The sequence below is a fragment of the Ipomoea triloba genome, chromosome 10 (assembly GCF_003576645.1).
Source record: "Ipomoea triloba cultivar NCNSP0323 chromosome 10, ASM357664v1".
Classification (NCBI taxonomy): Eukaryota; Viridiplantae; Streptophyta; class Magnoliopsida; order Solanales; family Convolvulaceae; genus Ipomoea; species Ipomoea triloba.
In genome coordinates this window covers 22525681-22549147 of record NC_044925.1, presented here as the reverse complement: position 1 = coordinate 22549147, position 23467 = coordinate 22525681, and the positions used below count along the sequence as shown (strand labels likewise).

At 34.0% G+C, this 23467-nt stretch overlaps 1 protein-coding gene across 4 annotated transcripts; it reads right to left on the bottom strand.

Annotated features, from left to right (window-relative positions):
* Window positions 1-4960: 4960 nt before the first annotated feature.
* Window positions 4961-11512, bottom strand: LOC116032968 (titin homolog). Of its 4 annotated transcripts, none has more exons than XM_031275718.1 (5): window positions 10346-11512; window positions 8042-9176; window positions 6194-7580; window positions 6033-6110; window positions 4961-5706 (listed from the first exon to the last, which is right to left on the bottom strand). In XM_031275718.1, the coding sequence occupies exons 1-5, from the start codon at window positions 11073-11075 to the stop codon at window positions 5074-5076; spliced, it is 3963 nt and encodes a 1320-aa protein (XP_031131578.1). In that variant the 5' UTR covers window positions 11076-11512; the 3' UTR covers window positions 4961-5073. The 4 variants fall into 4 exon arrangements, with proteins under 4 accessions (XP_031131578.1, XP_031131579.1, XP_031131580.1 ...); XM_031275719.1 differs by having other exon boundaries at window positions 6033-6107; XM_031275720.1 differs by having other exon boundaries at window positions 10341-10477.
* Between the last annotated feature and the right edge of the window lie 11955 nt (window positions 11513-23467).

Genomic DNA, 23467 nt, shown 5'->3' with positions numbered 1-23467 from the left:
TATGAAAAAAATTACTGATATATCATATAGTTTTATAAAGCTGTATGGAGGTGTATGAGATATAAATACATGAGGGGGCATGCACCCAAAGTCATACTCGATTAGAGCATTCTTATTAGTGGAATTCGTGATTTTTGAACAGTTTTTATAAGTGTGATTAGGAAAGAGAAAATGAGATGAAAGGAAAAAATATATAAAACAAATAAGATTTAAAAATATATATAAATAAAGTAACTTGTCAGGCGTGTGCCTACACGCGCCCGCATGGTCGTTGCTGTGCGTGAAACAACAGATGAAGTTTGTGTCAATTTTGATCAGATTGTTACTGTGCTAAAAACCCAACTTTGCAGAGGAACCATTACCCCTCTTTCCCCTCCTCTCTCATGCATGGTACATAAACCACTAAATAACCGCTAATGGTCATGCTCTTAGTCCCATAATCAAAATAAAACGTGGGGATGAAATAAATATGTATAAAAGTAAAAAGAAAAAGAAAAAGAAAAAGAAAAAAAGTCATGTCCTAGAGCATCCTCAATAGTATAGTTTTTTCACAAATTTGTAAGTGTCAAGTACGAGAGGAGGAGGAAGAAAAAAACAATGCTGATTAACACGTCCGACTAGACGCTTTTGGTGAGCCTCACTCGCACCTACTTTTTAATTATTTGGTGGGACCTATAGTGGAAGATATCGCACATTCTCTCTCTTCCACCTAACATTTGCCCCCACAGTAAACCACCTAAGAGAATCAATATCAGTTCACATTTTGCACAATTTTTAATGTGCCATATAGGAGAGAGAGAGAGAGAATTGAGCAAGAAATTAAATAAGAGAAAAAAATGAAAGGTTGCCATTGAGTCAGTAAAACAGATTGAACCCTTTCTGTTCACTTTTCCAATGCACTTTTACAGTAAAACAGTGAACCAACGAGATAAAAAACAAAAAGAATAGAACATCAATATCTACTGTTCCAAAAACTCTATTTTGCAAGATGGAATCCTTTCTTTTCTCTTTTACCTTCTCTCTCTTCCACGTTGACTTTAATACTCTAAAAATTCATGAAAGAACTATTGATGTGCATACTCTAAGAACGATCTATTGGAGATGATATAAGCATTTGAAGCTCTCAAAAGCCACACCAACGTATCCTAGCATGGCCAACACATGGTGATACAAACACTAATAGCGTCAATGTATGAAGAGTTCGAGGAGCAACCAACTAGTCAATCCATGTCCACTCAAGTTATAAAAGTTGTGTTGTATGAAATACTGTGTCGCCCTCCAATGGTTAGGCAACACATGCAGTGCTTAAAATATTGTACATCTTTCTCCAACCCTAAATCTTTTTTTTTTTTTTGAAAAATTAAATACTAAAAATATAATGTGTGTACCATGGTATCCATATGATGCCTAATAATCACCGGAAAAGATGTTTCCCACCCCTACAAAAATAACACAATTTTTGTTATTCTTATGTGATTATTTTTTGTGTGATTTGTTTTGTTTTTAAATCATATTTTAACTCTGTACAAAATGTTATCGCGAAGTAAATTTTTGCAAGTGTTAAATATAGAGGAGGATATTTAGGTCCATAATAACATTAGGTTAAATCAATAATTATTACTTCATTTTGTGGCACACTCCAATTTAATCTTAACATACAAGGATTTTATGAAATTCATAATCTCAAATTTTGACAAACATGAATCAACTACCAATATTATGTGACGCTCGGTTCATGGAATATACTAGGAATGGAATGTCATTTCATGGAATAGGTCAATTCCATTGTTTGGTTTGATTTACCGCAAGAAATAGAATTCTATGAAATTAGCTATTCCCTTTGCCATTGAATAGGTATTCCTAAGGCCTCCCTTGGTATTAGATAATCCTAACCCGTCAAGAATATGTATTTTTTTTATTAATCCAAAAATATCCCTACACACACACACACACACTTTAAACTCCTATGATTAATCAGTCGTCTTCCACTATCACATATGATTTTTTTTTTCTTTTTCATATTCTATATGTTCGTATATATGTACTTATTTCTGTGTTTATTTTCTTTTCTCCAAATTGTGTGTGTGACTGTCTGTGTGGGTATGTGCGTGTATTTATTTATTTATAGGCTTAGGATCTCATGAGAATACACCTCCAAGAAAAAATTAAGAACTACTCTCAGTCTTACACCTGTACAAATCGAATAGATTGGACCAAATCAAAATTATAAAATAAAATACAGTGTCATTTTTCTAATTATTGTAAATTTTACCATGCAACTTGTAACACTATACTCTACACTTTGTAACAACTAACATCATGCACATTTCTAGATAACTTCTAAAAAATCAATTAAAAAATTAAATTTTAAACCCTATGCAGTAAAAAGTGAATCCTAAAATCAAATCAAATAAAAAAAGCTCAGTTATAAACTTTAAATTCGAAACCTTAAGTGCAATGGACTTTCGCATTTTGCAAAGTACAATTTTCTTTTCTTTTTTTTTTGAAGAGGCAAAGTACAATTTTCTACGCTTACACTTTGTAACAACATAATGTTCATTTCTAAAAAATCATAAGAAATGTAGAGTATATTATTCTAATAAGTTGCATAGTAAAGTTGGTGATACACACACTTGCAGTTTTATGTGCGTGTGTATTTTTACACACACACACATATATATAATCTGGAATTATACATTTATTTTGTTCAGTATTTTGTTATTTTATGGTGGGTGAGTATGTACATATTTATGTGTTTTATATTGAATATAGACATTTTGATTATTTAAATGATATTTTCTTTTCTATTTTATAGTCTAACCAAACATATAGTTCCTCATTTAATTCAATATTTATTCATGAACCAAACAATATAATACTATTCATATTTTATTCATTCCTTATTCCATTCATGTTAAAATAAACACCAACTTAAAATAAGTTAGATCAATTTAAATTGAAACTATCATGTCGATCCAAAATGTCATTGCATGCATTTTGATCATTACACTACTCATTTACTTTCAATAATCTTATAAAACAAACACTAAATTGGGGAGTTTGGTTGGAGGGGAAATTAGGTGGAAAGAGAATTACAATTTCATGGAAGATGAATAATGTGACTTAAAAATTACTGTAAATTTTAATTTCAATGTTTGATATACATAAAATTGAAAGGGAATAAGTATTATAAAGTCCAAAAAGTCCATACTATTATTATTATTAGAAATCCTAAATGACCAAATTCAAATTTTACTTTTGAAAATTTATGTAACACGCTCTAAATAAACCTAGAATTGTATAACAAAAGTAAAAAAAATAGATAAAGGAGTTTTGAGAAAATATATTTGATTAAGATTGCCTATTAATTGACATTCTGTGGTGAGAGTAGAAAAAGAAAACACGCCATAATCGTAAGAGAGATCAAACATCAATTTTAGGTTAAAAAGATAAAAATAAATTTGTAAGTTATTTTTTTTTTCTAAAATTCATGGAACTGAAATACCGAGGGGCAGTAGGTATGAGATTCTAATTCCATGAAAATGAGAGAATTTTAATTCCGCAAAATTGTAATTCCCTCCAACCAAACAAATTAAAGAAATTTATTTGCCTATGGAATTATGTAGGAAGAGTTAATATCATTTGGGGTCCTCCGAATATAGTAGTTTTGCCACGTTTAATCTTAAACTTTCAAATTGACTACTCATGGTCCTTCAACTTTCAAATTGGTACTATTTGTGGTCTAAATTAACCATTCATTGCCCTTCAACTATCAAATTTTAACCACCCATGATCTTTTTAGAAGGGCCACGGCTAGTTAAATTTTGAAGTTGAAAGACTATAGGTGATAAACTTGGATCACATATGGTAACAATTTGAAAGTTGAAAGACTATAAGTAATTAATTTGAAAGTTTAGGACTAAACATGACAAAACTACTATACTCAAAGACCTTATATAACATTAACTCTGTAAAAATTAGGTGGGATAAAATTGTAAAATAATAATTCCTAATAAATCTATTCATAACAACAAAAATAAAATTTAAATTCATACATTATTATCTTATTATTCTTCTCTCATTGATTATGTTAGATTGTTAAACTTAATTGTATCAAACTCTAATTTATAGTTATAAAGTTTTACTTCTAATTGCTTTTATCTAGTTATTATTATTATTATTATTATTATTATTACAATAATAATTATTATTATTATTATCATTAATAAAATAATTAATATGTGATAAGATAGAACTTTATTACAAGTTTTATGTCATTTTTTAGATAATGAACCAAACCAAAAATGACGACTTTCAACCATACACACAAAATAAATAAATAAATAAATAATATCTAACAAAAAAAGTCATTTTTCAAAAATCATTTTCTGAATTTCTAAGCATGCTCTTAGTTAAACCAACTTTTTAAAACATTTCTTATAATTTTAAATTCAACTTTTCAATGCATTTTTAAATCTATAAATTTTATAGATTAAAACTAAACTAAATATTACAAAATATATATATATATATATATATATATATATATTAGAAAAGATTTGAGCCAAGTTTTGTTAATTAAACTTTACACATGATGAAATGGAAGTAGTACAAACAAATACTGTATTTTAATACTTTATGACTGTGACCTCTAATTTAATCCCTTGACTAGACCAGTGAAATAGGAAGACAAGGAGAATAGCCTACACCTCAATCCTTCACTTGCAAGTTGCTAGGAAGGCAAGTCTATTGATAAAATTTTGACAGAAATCATAACCTTGATATAAAAGAAGTTTTTTTTTTATAAAGGAACTGGAACAGATTTTAGATACTTTGGGATTTTGAATTGGAATAGAAGTGTCATGATCGCACTCTAAGTAACAGAGGATTCTGGTTGTCACCACTTTCAGAGTTTGGCTTAATCCAGAGAGTGGTAATTCACATGCTTAGACAAAATAAATCAAATGCAATGCAAGAGCTCAACAGTTTTATTGATTAGCTATGATAAACCACAAGCACAGAGAGGATCAAATAGAAGGCATTTCCAAAAACTAAATGGAAAAATAAATTGTCTCAATGTGTACTTTCAGGAGAATGATGTATCCGACTTAAGATTACTGACCCAGATTCAATAGGCACCACTACCTCAAAAGCCTCAGAGGACACATCAGGACTAAGCAAAGGACCACATTTAGCATCAACCAACTTCATCTCCCCGTTGCCATCGGGAGAGTGATTGTCATCGTCTAAAGCATTGCTTGTTGTAGTCAAGTCATCAGGCACAGCCTCATAAGATCCTTCAACTTTTGCCGGAGACTTGCTCAGCTCCTCAACAGCATTCTCCTCTGCTAGATTTGAAATCACATCCATCTCCATGCTTACTCTTTCCATTGCAGGAATAGGTTGTTCTGGTTTCTCTACTATGTCCTCAACCATGGGGTCATCTATCTGATGATCGGTCAATATTGGGGACCCCTCTACTTTCTGAGGACTATCTGGCAACATACCATCATGAGAACTAGGATGCATTTCCTTGGCATCAAGTCCACCAACTGAAGCCACCTTCTCAACCACACAATCTTCAGAAAAGACTTTTCCTTCCTCAGGTGCTACAAAGGATTCATTTTGTTTATTTGCAACTGAGCCTTTCTCACCATTTATGACTTTAACATCCTCCCTCTCCTGCTTGTAGAGAGAAATGGCTTTCTGCAGTTCAATCACATGAAAATGTAAGGAAGCAGATCACATGTCATTTAGAGGATCAGAAAATCAAGATATTTGACTCATTTTTAAATCATAATCTAAATAAGAAAATGAACACTCTTAATCTAAATCTCCTTTCAACAAGAACATCAAACTTAGAATAATTTTTAGCTAGTGCCAACCAATTTAATAACTTATTGTAGGAGTTAAAACCAGAGCAAATAGCTGTGTACCAGAAATGTATGAAACCAACAAAAAAAAAAAAAAACAAAAAACTGTTGCACAAGCCCGAATATGAACATAAAATTACTGTAAAATGAAGAATGTACCTGAAAAACAGATTCATTTGCAGCTGCAAAAAGTGAAGTACTTGAAAATTTGCGGGGCGCCTTGCCTTCTACAGGCTGCTGACAAAGGGGAAAAATGAAATAAATACAACATCTAAACTATAATTGAACAAGAAGTGATGATGTATGTGTCGTCCTCTTACCTCCAGATACAATATTTTGGAATCATCAATATCAGCAACCATGTTTTGATCTGAAAATAAAAGGCTTGTGCATTGTTCATACAAATCAGGTTCAGTCAGATCTGCAGAAACATCAAGTTTGGAGAGGTAAGCACGGAAAAGACAGGTGTCCTCCTTTTTTGACATCTTCGAATCGCTACATGGTTCTTCAGGTATAATTTTCAAATCTTCTGGTGTATTCTTCTCAACAGCATCACTTGACTGACTAATAGCCTTGCTCTCAGCCTCAAGATCAGCATGCCTTTGCTCACTCTGAGCTTGTTGAGCTGACTGGCCAGTCAAAGATTCATCTCCTGGGCCCTGTGCTGAATGAGCCTCTTTGTGGGAAGCTGATGGCAACTCCACACTAGCGCTCCTGTTTGGCCCCTTCCACATATCACTACTGTCCCAACTCCGGTTCATTGGCATGTTCCTATACTGGTCCCATTCTGGCCTCCCATACAGGTTAGCTTCATCACCAAGGACAGCATTGTTAGAATCCCAAGAATGAAATGGAGCACAAGAACCGTCCATTGGAGTTCGCCACCCAATAGGACGACCGTGGCTAGAAAACCTATCAGCATCCGGAATATGGTAAGGGAGTCCAGGGTGATTCAATTCCATTGAAGGCCTGACACCAAACATTGGTGGGGCAGGAAACTGTTGCATCACCGGTGGGAAACTGACATGAGCTGGACCGTGTTGAAAGATGAAACCATTAGCAACAGGGGAAGGCCAATTTGGGACCCCTCTCCAAGAATTTCCTTGGAATCTTCCAACATTTGACTCACTACCCCTTCTATGACGGTTGCCTGGCTTGCCTCTGCAATCATCTTCAGAAGAGCCTAACACTGAAGGACTATCAACACCTGGTCTAAAAGGGAGAGGGGGAGGCAACAGTGACCTTGTGCTGCCTGATAAATGGCTGCCTCTGGCAAAAGGTGAAGAAACAGATAAAGTATCCCCATCAGCATGGGAAAGCTCATCTCCTGCAAGCGTCTCTATGGGCAGATCACGATTTCCTCTGCCTTCCTTGCCAGAGTAATCCTTTGAGCCACTTCTCAGCGCTAAATCTTCAGCATCAAGACTCCGCTTAACTTCAGATCTACTTAGATGCCTGCGATCATTGCTTGTTGATGAAGGGGATTTATCCACCACCTGCAGTGAAGAGGCGCGGGAATCAGATTTCAGACGCCATTCAGCTGAACCATCCCCTGCATAGCTGTCATCCTTTTGAGTAACTTTCTCTGCAGATCGAGTTGAAGGTATTTTATCCATTGCTCCAACAGATCCAGAATAATCTCTATTGCGCCGACCTCTTTCATCATAAGCATGGTCCCTATACTTCGAATCTTCTTGCTTCGATTGCCTAGGAGGAAACAAGGGTGGGCATAAATATAATTGGTTAAGTCATTTTATCAATCATGTTCAACAACTACTAAATTCACCATTAGAATCATTTCTGACAAGCTAGTATGTATTTAGTTGATTACAAATAAATTAATTAGAAGCCTAAGAACTACAGCTAAGACCAATTTTCCCTTTTCATCTTCAGTATCCATGCCCCCAGCATAACATAAAATAAAAAGAGGTTGTCTAAAATTAGCCAGATCAAATGCATTGCTTGGCTCTGTTCATGTTCTGCTATATAAACCCGGTATAAATTAGCAGGAATTTCATTCCATATTTCACACACACAAGAACAATATAAATAAATTGGCCCCAACATTGGAAGGATTGTAGCATCTGTTTAGAGAAGTACATCTAAACATAAAACTAGACTAGATATACGAATATGAGTAGATCTAGTAGCCAAACTGTCATACATACCTGAAATGGTCTCTTGTGGTGTAAGGGCCAGTACTAGGTGAACTTCTTCTTCTGTTATGGTTTGAAGTTCTCTCTAAATCAGTATTCCTTGAGGAAGATTTCCCTCGGTCAGCAATTGAGTCCACTCTAGGAACAGTTCCAGACCGCTTTTCAGCATCATATTGATCTTTGGAACTTTGAAATCTAATGTCGCTGCGATCCTCCTTATCATCAGTTCTTCTCCTTCCCTGGTCATCTTTGTACCTAGATGCCCGATCATCATAATTGGGGCTGTTCTCACGTATGCCTCCTTTCCTAGAATGAATATCTGCAGCATGACTCTCATCCTTCAAACGCTTAGAATCAGATCTATCTCCTGAGCGGTCCCTTTGGTTGTGATCATCTGTGTACTTTGTATCCCTCGGCCTTTTCTCTCTATCAGATTCTTCTCCATGCTTCCCATCACGGTGTCTACCATCTCTTTCAAAATCGTCTCGATGTTTCTCTTCCTTGCGCCTATTATCTCTTTCACCATCTTCTCTGTACTTATTGTCCCTCTGCCTATCATCCTTCTCACCTTCTTCACGATATCTATCTTCACGGCGCTTAACATCCTTGTCTCCATCTTCTAGATATTTATCATCTCGAAGCCTGTCATCCCTCTCACTATCTTCACGATACTTGTCATCTCGATGCCTACTATCTCGCTCTACTTCTTCTCGGTACTCCTTGTGTCTGTTATCTCTATCTTCATGCTGGTAATATTTATCTTCCCTATATCTGTTGTCTCTGTCACCATCTTCACTGTACTTATCATCTCTCCGCCTGTTATCTCTACTGTAACCATCACCACGGTATTTATCTTCACGTCGTCTCCTGTCTTTCTCAGCTTCATACTTCTCTTCCTTGTGCCTCTCATCTCTATCACCATCTTCCCGATACTTATCTCCATAGCCACCATCTTTATGCTTTGCATCTCTGTATCGTTCATCTTTACTGCGGTCACCACCTCTTGAAGGCAACCGCTTCTCATCACTTTCAAGTATATCATCTTCGTACTTATCTCGATCACCAGAACCATCCCTTCTCTTCCGCATCTTTTTCTCAGCATCTCTATCTAGATCAGAATTGCGCACCTCACTCCGTATTGATCGATCTGCAACAATTATGAATATACAAGAATGAAAAGACCTATTAATCAATTTCTAAAAGGAAAAGGCAAATTAGTATGGAAAAAAGTAATCAAAGAATTTAATCCAACATTTTAAAGTATTAATTTAATACCATAATCTAAACAGCAACTTGCAGTCCCAAAAAACTGATCTAATAGTATTATGTAGAATGCAGTCTAAACAAATTAACCAATTAATATACGGTTACTTGAAAAAGATCTCACATTTGACAAGAATACAAGGCCATTACGAAATGACAAGAAGCAGGTATGTTTGTCACTAGAATAAATTGCAGTTTATAAGCAACTAATTCTATTTAGTGAATAAATATGCATCCTGATATAAACTTGCCAATCAAAGATGTCGAGAGGATATCATTGGAGTCTCTGGAATAGATAATTGAGAATGAACTTCAAAATTGAATCCCAAAGAAAACTCCAAAAGGGGAGGATAAACAGAACCTATCATCCTTTATACCACCACCACCACCCCGCCCCCCAATAAGAGTTGCACCAGAATACCAAACAGAAATGTTTCCAAATAAAGCTCAGATTGTACAAAATGTATTACAGATGTCAACATTATATCCTTTTCCTTCCAGATCAAAAAATTCATTAGTGTCATATGCATGTCATTTACATTGCCTAGAAACAATCTCCTCATACAAAGAGGGCATTGGAGCAAACAAACACCAAGCCTGCCCATCCCCATGGAGTTCATCCAACCTTCCAAATATTTCACTTACCAAAGCAAATTTGAAGCATCTCATATTTAACCAAAAAACCTCATTATTAGAAATAGAAGAAGGAAGCATACTACTTTCACCTCATTCATCCTTGTTAACATGAAAAACTCAAATAGCAATAAACGAATTTGATCCTGTCCTGCATTGAATTTAAACTCACAACTAAGCAAAGCATTCAACAATGAAGATCATTTAATGTTGAAATGGGTAACCCTATCATTTCAAGAAGCTTGAAATTTTATATGGAAGTTTTCAAGCATGGAATATAACTTCTCAAACACAAATTTGTTAGCTACATTAAATCTTCTATTAACTAAAGTAGAATAAACCATAAGGGTTGAAAGAATAATTATGTAATGCCAATCAAAAACTAACAGCCACATATACCGCAGCAAAAAGTTACCTTACCAGTATTTTCTCTACTGCGCTTGCTCTGCTTCTCCTCACCAACATCTCCAGACTGAGACCATATCTTCTTTTCTGTGTCTCCACTGTAGCCTTTTACTTCAGTCTCGCGTTTACTGTCCTGCTTCCTCTCCCTTTCTGATCCATGCTCCTTTTCCTTCAAATCCTTGCCCTCTTTCCTCACGGAATCAGTTTCTGATTTCTTCTTAGACTCACCCTTGCCACTCTTAGCCTCTTCTTTCTCCACTCCAGACAGTACAGTCTCCTCCTTTCTCTCACTTCCACCGCCACTCTCATGCCTTTTACTACTTTTACTCTTCGAATCACCATAACCTTTTGCTTCCTTCTGCCTCAATCCCTTCTCTTGATCAGTTTTTGAACTTCCTGCCTTGCTCTCTTTCTCTGCCGCATGCCGCCCATCGCCACTCTCGTCCACACCGCCATTCCACCTATCACCGCCACCACTTCCTTCGCCCTTCTCCTTCCGCCGCTTCGTCGAAAGGTACTCCTCGGGAGCATTCCCATTCCCATTCCCATAACCACTCAGATCTTTGCTCTCCCTCCCCTCCCTCGACTGCGACGAAAGCTTCCGCTTCTCACCAGACGCCAAATCCTTAGAAACCCTAGACGAACTCTCCTTCATCTTCACATCCTCCTCCGAGTCGGAGTACTCCCTCGCCTCCTTCGAATGCTTACTCGGCTTATGCGATTTGCTCTTAGAACTCCGAGGCATAACTGTAATTTCACTAAAATTTCCCTTAAAACCTTTTTATTCCGCTCAAACCCTAGGTCCTATCCGCTACCAGCATAACCGCCACAACCCTCCAGATTCCGCCCCAACACACCTCCCCAGCAAAATGCAAATCCCAACCGAAGATTCCTCGCCGGTTGACTTGCCGGAAAACGGATTTGACCTCTCAAATTGCTCGGTTGCGGCGACACACAGATACACACCGATTGCGCATACAAACAGACAAACAGACAGAGTAGGTGTGTGTGTATACAGAGACGGAGAAGTGGAGGGAGAGAAGAAGAAGGACAGTAAAGGATTGATACAGAAATGAAAATTGGGAGAAAAAAAGTGAGGATAGGAATCTGAGAACATATAATATGTTGACACCGCCAGCGGGTGAGGGAGAGATCGGAGGCGAAGGCTTCTTGTTGTGTTGCTGCTTTTGCCAAATTAAAATGTGATTCGTATTGGGGTATCACGGATAATTGGACTCCAATTACGCAAATGCCCTTCACAGATGCCCCTATTTACGCTGGTTGGCTTCTCTGACACGTGTTTTTGGATAGAAATTCCTAAAATTAAAATTTTAAAAAAAGTTGTCATTAAATAATAAATAATAATTCATAAAGGTTAAAACTGCTACAATTAGTACTACACATGAATTAGGGTTAGGTTTAGGAAATTAGGGTCTAAGAGTTAAAAATTTATAATTTTTTAAAATAAATGGTGGATGTATTGACGAACAGATATTACATTGTGACAGAGTCAGTAGTATTTAAAAATAAATTGTAAAATTTTAAATTTTTAATCAACGTTATTTTTGTTATGTGGTATGGTGGGCTTAGCCCATTTTGATAGTATTGATAAAAGAAACTAGAAACGCATGTCATGAGCAAGTTTATTATAATACTAGTCATTGGCACGTGTGTTGCACAAAATATCATGTCTAACGGCTAGACATTATATTTATTTGGAGTATAAATCTAAAAATACTTCATAATTTTTGGTAAGTTTTTGGATCGATAGGGTTGGGGTAAGAGGGGTGACCCTGACTAGTTGTCTGTAACGACTTTACAAGCCGTCAAAATCTAAAAAAATCTTATTTCACAATCTCACGCATGCTATTCACCGGTAGTTCAAAAAAGATCGTGGCAACAAGTATTTGATAAACCGGTGGATGAATTAGTACTTGTCATGACACTATTACTATAATTAGTGTTGTGGCGCAATTATCATAGTTAATGCTAAATATGAATTATAATTTGTTTTTAAATTCAGGGTTAGGTGTATGAAATTAGAATTTAAGTTTTATAGATTTATAGCACTCAGAATTTCAAGCCCACTTCACCTTTGTTATGTGACAGGGTGGACTTAGCCCACTTTGGCAATACAAATAAAGGGAACTAGAGCACACACATGAGGTAGCTAAAAGCATCCTTAAAAAGTGAGGTCTTTTGTGATTTTTTTAAGAGTTTTTGTAAGTGTGATTAAGAAAGAGAAAAATAAGAGTGGAGAAAAAAAAATAAAACAAATATGATTTTTTAAAAAAAATTAAAGCAGATTTGTCAAGCGCGCCTGATGCGCCCGAGTGGGCGCCCTTTGCACTGTTACAAACACCTTATCTTGCAAATGATCCCCAACCTTCTTTTTTATGCTTTCTCTTTATTCCATGTCAATTAACACTATTCCAAAAACTCCAATAAATCATTGATATTGATACTCTAAGTTTAATAGAATACTAGTTATGGGCACATGCGTTCCACGAAATGTTGTGCCCCAAATCCCTAATGACGACTAAGCAATATGTTTATTTTGAGTCTAAAACTAAAAATATTTCTCAATTTTTTGAAATCAATCAATAACAAAGTAACAAACATTATGCAATAGTAATGCCTTAGTTTGAGGCACTGCTTGGTGCAATACTACTTTGTTGTGGCATTAATAGTATAGATTAGTGCTACATATGAATTATAATTTTTTTTTTTTGAATTTAGAGTTGTATACAAATCGTTAATATTATCAATTAGTTAAAATAGATAATATAATTAGTTATCAGCTAACATAAAATAATGTGTGTTAGATTATATCAGTTATCAGTTTCATACATTGAAAGATAGCAATGTTGCCCAACAAAAGTTTAAATTAACAATGTGATATTTTTGTACTACTCATGTTGTCATGCATAAATGGGTGTGTCGAATAAATGTAACTAAGCATTATATGTGTAGCTTAATTTACTAACAATTTTATCTTTTAGTTGAAATAAACACATATTTAAAAAAATTAGGTGATCCCTATACATGTTTCTAGTGGGCATCCTTGGACTTTTTTCCATACATGCTTCCAGTAGGATTCAAACCCCACATTGCTGCCTCCCTAGAGCCAAAGGTTTCTATCCCTATAGCCACTGCGCATAAGGGATCTAATAAAGACCTTCCAACATTCCTATATGTGCTTCTAACTGGCATTAGTGGGCTTTTTTTCATACATGCTTTCAGTAGGATTCAAACCCCCACACTCCTGCCTCCCGTCATGACTTTGGATGCTACATCCCGTCATGACTTTGGCGACAAACCAACTACGTTAAGTCTCGGACAGGGGACAATAAACACATAATTTGAATGAGTAAATGGAGCAAATAGGCATGAATTCATCCAGGATTTCGAAGAGCAAACTGTGAGAAAACAAATTATATTAATAAATAGTTAAAATAAAAATACCATTTTCATTAAAAAAAGACATATATAAATTATGCCTTGTGATAAGTAATCACCTAGGGAGAAACATGCTTTAATTTCCTTATTTGAAATAAAAGTACATAGCTTAGCTTATCATTAGGATGATCACCTTAATTGGGAGAAACAATGACATACTCATTATTGATAAGGTAACTGTTTCTTGTGATATATGTGATTGGTAGCTTTGACAAGCAAAATATTTGGAAGATAGGATTAATAAGCTGGTGTTACCCTTTAAAAAAAAAAAAAAAAAAAAAGAGTTGGTGGTACTGTGCTCGATAGCGTACCATGTTGCACTAGAAGAATTTATGGGCAATGTCAATGGCACGCGCATTTGACATTTTCAAATAAATTGATTCGACATATGAGATGTGGATTAGATGACATGTGTCCATAGGTTTTGGGTTTCAGCCTACAAGTGTAGCTACCTTAAAATTTATGGAGTGTTTTTTTTTTTTTTTTGCCCTTTGAAGTCTTACACAGCACGAATTGAACATGATTAGTCTCAGTATGTGGGTCTTAGTGCACTCTAACAAAAGAAATGTGTGATTAGACAAAAAATGGTTATTATTTCTTCCAACCTAAGAAGGAAATAGATGCAATATTAGCATTATTCAACTTGTACTACAACGTAAACAGTGTGATCTTTGAAATAATAATAATAACAACAACAACAACGTTTGGAATTTTAATAAAACTTTTATTAGGATGGGGGCCTATTATTGATTCTGTTCTTGAAATTGGTGAAAAATATAAATCTCGAGATTTGTTTCAGGTGAGCTCCAAAAACTTTTACACCAATGCACCTCCAAAAACTTTTACACCAATGCACACAATAAGATCAAATTTATATTCTGTATCTATTTTTTCTTCTCTTGGTAGGATTTGAACACTGCACCATGCGACTACAAACAACGTAAAATTAAACTTATGAACTTATTTTGAATTAATTGAAAAAACAAATAAATAATGACAAATGAGTTCTTCAACAACCTTGGATTGTTTGTCTTCCATTGATTTTAGGGAAAAGGGTCAAATACACCCCTAAACATTATAATAAAGTGCAATTAAGCCCTCAAACTTTAAAGAAGTTCAATTAAACACATCAACTTTATAAAATCAATCAAAGAAGCCCACTTAGCAGGTAACCAATAGATTACCGGTAACTATACAACTGTTGACCGTCATTTCCGGCGGTTGACAGGCCATATGAACAGTAAATTTTTTTATTTTTTTTTTAAAAAGGAGGTCACCGGCAGTCGTCTTCTTCCTGAAGAAGGAGGCAACCGGCGACGTTTGGTCGCCTCCTCCTCTAGGAAGATGGCGACGTCGGTCGCGACCTTCTTCTTGGAGAAGGAGTCGACGTTTGGTCGCCTTCTTCCTCAGTTGAAGAAGGCCACTGGTCGCCCTCTTCAACTGAGAAGAAGGCGACGCATGCTGCCTTCTTCGACTGATGAAGAAGGCGACCGACGACCGGAAAACGGTTGCCGGCAGCCGATTTAACCCTGTAGAATTGAATGACCGGGTATTACCAGTAGGTGACCTGCTATTGCGTTTGAATACATCAATATAATAAGTTGATGTGTTTAATTGAACTTTTTTAAAGTTTGAGGGCTTAATTGCACTTTAGTATAATGTTTAGGGGTGTATTTGAACCTTTTCCATTGATTTTAATATCTTGATGATGTTTCTAAGTATATAATGGGCCAGGTTGCCCTTTGGTTGGGATTTTCCAATCATTATTGTGTGAACCATGGTCCACACAGCTGTGTGGACCATACTATTAAATAATGCACATTCAATATAAAAATAATGTACATTCAGTATAAAAATAATGTACATTATATTCAGGGGATGTACATTATTTGTGTACTGAATGTACATTATTTTTATAGTATAAAAATAATGTACATTCAGTACAAAAATAATGTACATTTAGTACATTAAAAATGTACATTTGATTATGGTCCACATAGCTGTGTGGACCAATAATTTGCCGGGATTTTCATGTTCTGTATGGTGACGACTTCTTTAGCTCAATAACTACAAAGCTAAAATATGGAAATCAAAGGAAAGCAAGTTACATTGCCTAGCCCGTTTGTGATGGGGTAGGCTATTAATTTAGAGACCCGCCAAGGCGCCAAGATTATTAATAATATAAAAAAAGTTCTATTTGAATTTTTAAAATTTTAATTTGTACTAATTTTATTCTGGATTATTTAGACTCATTATTAATTCAACAATTTTGTATTAATGTTTATTTAAATTGTATAAACTATGCTATTGTCCAATTTTATTTTTTTTTTCGTTTTTCAAAAATTAAATTTTTTTAAAGAATTTGGCGATTTGGCCCACCAAATTTAAGAGAGATTGTTATGCTCTGGACCCGGGTCACCTTACAAGGTGGACCCGAGTCCATGTTAACAATTTTAGAACTTTATATTCACAATTGTAAAACTCTGTATTCACATTTACAGAATTCCATATTCACAATTGTGTATGTTAACATTGTGCATTTGTAATATACAAATTATGAATTTTTAAAAGGTAAATTATAAATATTTATTATGTAAATTATAAATGTGTGTTTATAATATAAAAATTATGAACTTTTAAAAAATAAATTGTAAACATTAAGGGGTCGTTTGGTTCACGGAATGTCAGATTACCTTGGGGAATGTTAGATTGCTGGGAATGTTGAATTGCTGGGAATGTTAGAATCCTGTGTTTGGTTAAAACTGAGATATGTAATATAAAGATGTTTGGTTGAAGGGTTGTTCTTTATGTTAATAGTTATTTTGCTTTAATACCCTCAACATTTTTCATGCATTTCAATATATGAAGTTAAAAAATTTTGTATTAACTTTTACTGCAAAAGAACCAAATCCTATATTAACTTTCACTGCAAAAAAAAAAAAAAAAATTATATTAACTTTCACTGCAATATTGAGTATGTGTGATGCACTTCAATTTTGTATTAACTTTCACTGCAAAAGAACCAATTCTTATATTAGGCAGAATTGAAATTAGTAAGAATGCAAAAATAATTGCTCATTGAAAGATAATCTTACAATTACCTAAAAGTGAATGGTAGAGTATGTAAAAAAACAAGGTAATCTTACATTACCTAAGAAAATCAAGGGAATCACATTCCTTTCAAAACAAGGAAAAAGCTTATGTGGAGGTTAAATCTTATTCCAGGGGAATGTTAGATAACTTCAACCAAACACATGAATATTATATAACCAGCTAAAGATAACCCTTGTTATCTTAGATAACCCGAATCAAACGCCCCTAAAAACCCAGACTCACCTCCACATAATATGATAATAATTTGCCCCGGAATTTGGAACGGGTCAATGATGGGTTACTTAATAATTAATTCGCAAAGACCATCGAACAACATGACGGGTCAAAGGCCCAACGGGTCTTCTATTGTCAATTTTACTCTCTTGGTCCGATCCTTCTCCTACGTTGATTGAATGTTCATCTGTAAGTCTTCTCCCATGCTTAATTATTACTGTATTTATTATAGGTTTGAGAAATGATACGTTAACTCTAGAAAATCTTTTTAAAAATATATTCTTTTATTCTTTCTGAAATTTCACTGTTATATCGTACATTTTGTGATATCTAATTATATTATTGTATAGATTCATTTTTAATTTATAACAAAGTTACATATAAACTCAGACAAAAAATAGCTATAGTCTATAGATTAGAGGATAAAAATAACATTTTTAAAATAAACTTACGAGTTTTATATAGATTTTTTCACAAGTTGCAAAGATTCATAGCTCGTATATATAACGTTTTTCAATCCCATCATCTGGTACTATTAGTTTACTTTTCTTTCCTTATTATTATTGTTATTGTTGTTATTATTATTATTTTCTATAAATCATTTTGGATAGAGGTTTTGTAATATATAAAGATTACTACCTAAATATCATAATAGAATTGGGCTTAAAAACTGAGACCAAATAAGATTATTAAAATTAGTGGTAGATTTATCCAATATATACCATAAAGATTTTTTTTTTAAGTACTACTGACTCTGACTCTGTTACATACAATGTAGTATGTGTTTATAGCTAATGAACACACAAAGAGCCTCTACTGAGTCTCGAACCCACTCCCATCATCCATGTGGGTGTGTAAACCGGGACACCGGATGCTACTAGACCACAAGGAAATTTTTTAAATAACAAATTTTATTTTTTTTTGAACGATAAACGGCATTAATAAACATTAGAAGCAATTACAACAAGGTTCAATGGAATAACAAATTTATAAATACAAATAATGTTGTAAAGAATTAAATTAGTAGAGATCATATACATAACACTCCACAATCACATCATGTGATATATGGACTATTTAGCTTACTATTCTTCCCTTATTATTATTATTATTATTATTATTATTATTATTATTATTATTATTATTATTAGGGATAAGGGTCAAATGGACCCTCCAACTATATACTAAAGTTCAATTAGATCATCGAACTTAAAAAACCTTCAATTAGACCCTTAAACTAATTAAGTTTATGCAATTAACTTATTTGACCTATAATCACAGGTTACTCCTAAGTCATATGCCACGTAGATGCCACTTAGATTAGATTTTTTTAAAATTATATTTTTATAAATATTAAAATAATAATGTTGATTTATTAAAAAAAATAATAAAAAACAAAAAACATGGCAGCCAAGCTGCCATGGCAAACGTCCATGGCAGCTTGGCTGCATCTTGTCCATGGCAGCTTGGCTTCCATGGCAGCCAAGCTGCCGTGGCTGTTTATTTTTTTTCTTTAATTTAAAAAAAAAACACATGGCAGCCAAGCTGCCATGGCAATCGTCGATGGCAGCTTGGCTGCCATGGCTTCATTGTCCATGGCAACTTGACAAAGAAGATTGAGGGAGAAGCCCGGGCTTCCCCGTCAAACTCGATCGAATTTTCTTTTTTTTAAATTAGTTTTATAAAATATATATAATTTTTTAATTTTTGAATAGAATTTCAATATTCCACCTAAGATGCCATGTATGCAAAGTTAATAGGTTACCTTTTGATAACCTCTCAAATATGTTAATTGCACAAATTTAACTAGTTTAAGAGTCTAATTGAATGTTTTTTAAGTTCGAGGGCCTAATTGAACTTTGGTATATAGTTTGAGGGTCTATTTGACCCTTATCCCTTATTATTATTATTACTATTATTATTATTATGCCCAAATTAAAATATTGTGGTTCCTCCATTAATCCGGCGTGTATATAAACATGGATTGCCCCCATCCATCTGCTTCCTCAGAGGCTCAGACTTCCTTTTAGCTTCTCATCAGTTCTCTTCATCCTTTCTTATCATTTCTCTTCACTCTTCAAACGTAAGAATTACAACAACAACAACAAAAAAAAATGTTAAAAACCCTGGGTTCCTTCTTCAAACCACACAAATCAAGAAAACCCAAAATTGTTCCTCATCAAATTTCTAGTTGTGTGTTTAGAGATGAGCTAGACAAGAAACCGCCCCCGCCACACTGCAGGAAAGCAAAGAAGCAAGTCAAATTTGATTTGAAGCCATCAGAACAGCAAAGCGCAGATCGAGAATACGGTTCCGGCTGCCGCGGCGGCGAGAGGGAGGAGAACGACGGCGGCGGTGGCGGAGGAGGGGTGGTGAGAGTGAAGGTGTTGATGAGGAGAGAAGAAGCTAACAGGTTGCTGTCAAGGTGTGGAGACGGAGGGGCTCTTACGTTCATGGATGTGGCTGATGAGCTTAAACATATTCCCCTCAATCACATTACCGTGATTTCTTCTCCTTCTCCCCCTCATTTTTCTGTCTGTGATGATAAACTTGAAAGTATTCGGGAAGAAAATTAGATCGAGAAGATGATTTTGAAGTGATGTGATGATGAACTATGTACTTTTAATTCCCAGATTCTAAGAAGTTATCTAGCATTCTAGCTAGCTAGATTGATGTAACTTCTTTTTTTTGTCTATGAATTTTAATTTGTTTATAAATAATATGTCAGTCTTTTAATTTGGCCCATTTGGCCCATCGTATAATATAATTGTAAAAATCTAATGTTTGGTTTTTGTAAAAGTAAGTTATGTTAAGACTATTATTATTCTATGACTAAAGTTCATCCTGTATGAACTTTAAAATTATGTGTTTGTAGTTTTAGTTATTAAATTACGTGTGTGTAAATAATTAAATTAAGTGCATATAATTTGTTAACTATAATTGCATATGATGTGATGTGCATGCAATTAAGAAATTATGTATTTATAGTACGTTAATATATTACGTGTCTTTAATTTAATTGTATACATATAATTTGAATGTTATTTTGAACAAGAGCTCACAATGCAAGGTAAACATGCATTCAGGTATAATTTACCATGTTAAGAGACTTGGGGGCTGGGGCGAATCTAAGTTAGTATCACTATGGACCAAAATATTGTGAAAAAATAAAATAAGATATAGTTGTAAAATAAGAACACTCGTAAATTGACCATTTTGATAATTCAATGTGTCTAGTAAATATTTCAATAGTTATATTATGGACCCGAGTTCACTTTGTAATATGGACCTATCATAATCTATATGACTAATATTTACAATTCATAACTTGTGAACATTTAATGTGTAAATTATGTATTTTATTAGACTCGAGTTCACATTGTAGAGTAGACCTGAGTCCAGAGAATAATTTGCCTATGCTATTCTCGATTTCTCCCTTTCTTCCAATTTTCTGTGCTTAATTTCATAATGCAAATTTTCTTTTATATTCCAATGTTCTATTGTATTGTTCCATTTTTTTTTTCTCCCACTTTCTACATATACATCCAAAGTCCAAACTTAGCGTTGAATTACAACGTAACTTACAGGGGTTAAGTCCGAGGAATGAGTCAAACATTTGACAACCATCATGACGTCCTGGCTAATGAGCTATACATACATTATATTGTTCCTCTCTTATAATTAACCACTTCAGTTAATTAATAATGTATAAATTTGAGTTTAACAAAACAAGATTATATTAACTACTGAAGTTAGATTAGTACTAAAATCGCTACCTAGTGTTTACGTACACCCATAATAAATTACCTAAAAAAAAAAAACTTTAATAGAAAATTCTTTACGTGCATGTGATGAATTGATTGATCGATTTCCCCTTCCACCGTTAATAAACAATCGTGTACAAAAATGAATCCATGCCACAACAATGGCAGAATGAATATCAGGGAATGGTTTTTTTGTAGGGATATCATATATTATTTTTATTAACAACTTCCTTAATTAATTCAAATTATGTTTATGCCACCTTTGATTTTTCTTAATTAAGATTGTGAAACCAAAAATTTTCAATTCTTCTGCGTTACGTTGAAGTTTTAACCAAGACTGGATGCATGGTTGTTTTGACATTTGTGCTCCCAGGCACATGATTGGGGCTAGGGTTTTGTAGACTTGAATTTTGCAGATGGATCGAGTACTGATAGTATAGCTACGATTATTAGTTCTTGAGGAAGACAAAACATGTTTTTGAAACTACATGGAATTTATGTTACGTTTCATAAACTGGCTACCACTTCATATCCCTTTAATCACGCCCAACTTTATTTTCTTGCAGACACTTCTCCTACGCAAGTAATCGCATGCATATATGATGAATTACTATTAGTTACAGAGTCGGTTGTCTCGGTTGAGCATAAATAATATATACACATAAATGTGCAATCTAACTATCAGCATAGGTTTTTAGTTGAGATGGAACACAGCCATGTCAAAAGTCATGAGTTCCAATCTTTGATACAAAAATACAGACTACGAGGTAAATAAAGGAGTGATTTTTTACGTGAATCGAGAGAATAATTTTTATGTGAAAAAATAACGAATCTTTTTAGAATATGTTAAACCAAAATTTTGCTATGTTGTGGTAATACATGTATATATAGTACTATGCCTCGGTTTGGCATTCATGGGTTATAAGCTAGTTTAAAGCTGAAAGCTTTAAAACTAGTATATACTAGCTTAATGTAAAAACATTATTTAAGGTAGTGTTTCAAAATAAGATATTATTTTAAAATTTTCATGTTTTACTAAACAAAGTTTATAACTTATTTGTACCTTAAAATACGTTATAAGATCTACCAATCATATCTAGCCACATATAATACTTCTTTGACTTATTTCTTTATTATTCTAAGAAGTCGGTATACGTTACATTTATTTTTGTAATCTTGCTTGTTTAATTATCTTAATAGGGGTAAGATCAAATGAGAATGGACGCCTAGGTGTGAACATGCGAATGTAAAAGTGGACCGTGAAAAATTACAAAATGCATTCTATATATATGATATGTAAAAGTGCATTTACGCATTAAAACTATGAACTCCAAAAGTATATATACTTATTTTTTAATTGTACTTTTACATATAATAGGGTGTAGCTAAGAGCTATTTATCAAACATCCTTATAATAAAGTTTTAGGTACTGGGGGTTCGATCCCCACCCATGTGAATGGAGCAACCATTTGGCCAATCCCCTACCACTTAGTGTGCTGACCGTTGGGACGAGGGTTAGTCTTTTGGCTGTCGGCTGGAGGGATACCTTTGGGCAAACCCGAAAAAAAAGTTTTAGGTTACTATAGAAGAGTATTATGCATCACAATTGAGACAGTATTAAGTACATTTTGGTGGAATATCAAATACAAGTTGTTGCGTGTAGAATAAACTCCAACATTGTGTTACCCACAATCTCAATTATTAATATATGTTATTTTCCTAGACCAAGTCTTATGATGTCATTTGTACTGTCAGTTATTTAATGTGAGGAGACCCCTAACAAACATCGTCAACGTCCTCCTGTCTTAATGAAAGCTGGACAGTTGCATCTAATTTAATGCTCATATATGTTGATAATGGCAGCCAAAAAAAAAATTAATTAAAAAAAAAAAAAACCCTCTTGTGTGGTTGAACTCATCTGCTTTTTATTTCTCTCCATTTATTGATTATAATACAGGAGTGAGGTTTACTTAATGTATATTATTGTCTATTGAATAATAGCTATAGATTTCTCTTTTCGTCTAAAAAAAATATGATAACATATTAATTTGTTCACCGCAATTGAAATAAATGATCCTTATTTGAGAAAAAAATCCATTATTAAATCAGTTTTTTAATTAATATTCCTCAATATATACTCCTCAAATGGCCGGGATCTTACAACAACTTCATTCCAAATTATTATCGAAGCCAGATATGGTTATTAGATATACAAGTAGGAGGTTAGTGTACCAAATTTTGTTTTCAGTTTTAAAAAATTACAAAAATATTGATACATTACAAGAAAAATTTAAATTATTGACAAAATTTCGCAAGTAAATCAACAAATACTCATGCAACCAAGCTAATACTAGTTGAGATAATGGGATCTCTTGTGACAAAAAGGTGGAATGGTTTACTCTAGGTGCCCTCATATATCTCGGCCGGACAATTTGCGGAGGGGTAAATCATTGTGGCCCAACTGATGAACATATGCTAGACGTACTTTTGTTTACTGCGCACAAAAAACCCCTCATTTTGAGAGGTTGCTCCCAAATTAGTGTTGTTAGTGAGATTTGATTCTTGGTCTCTTGTAACAAATTTCATC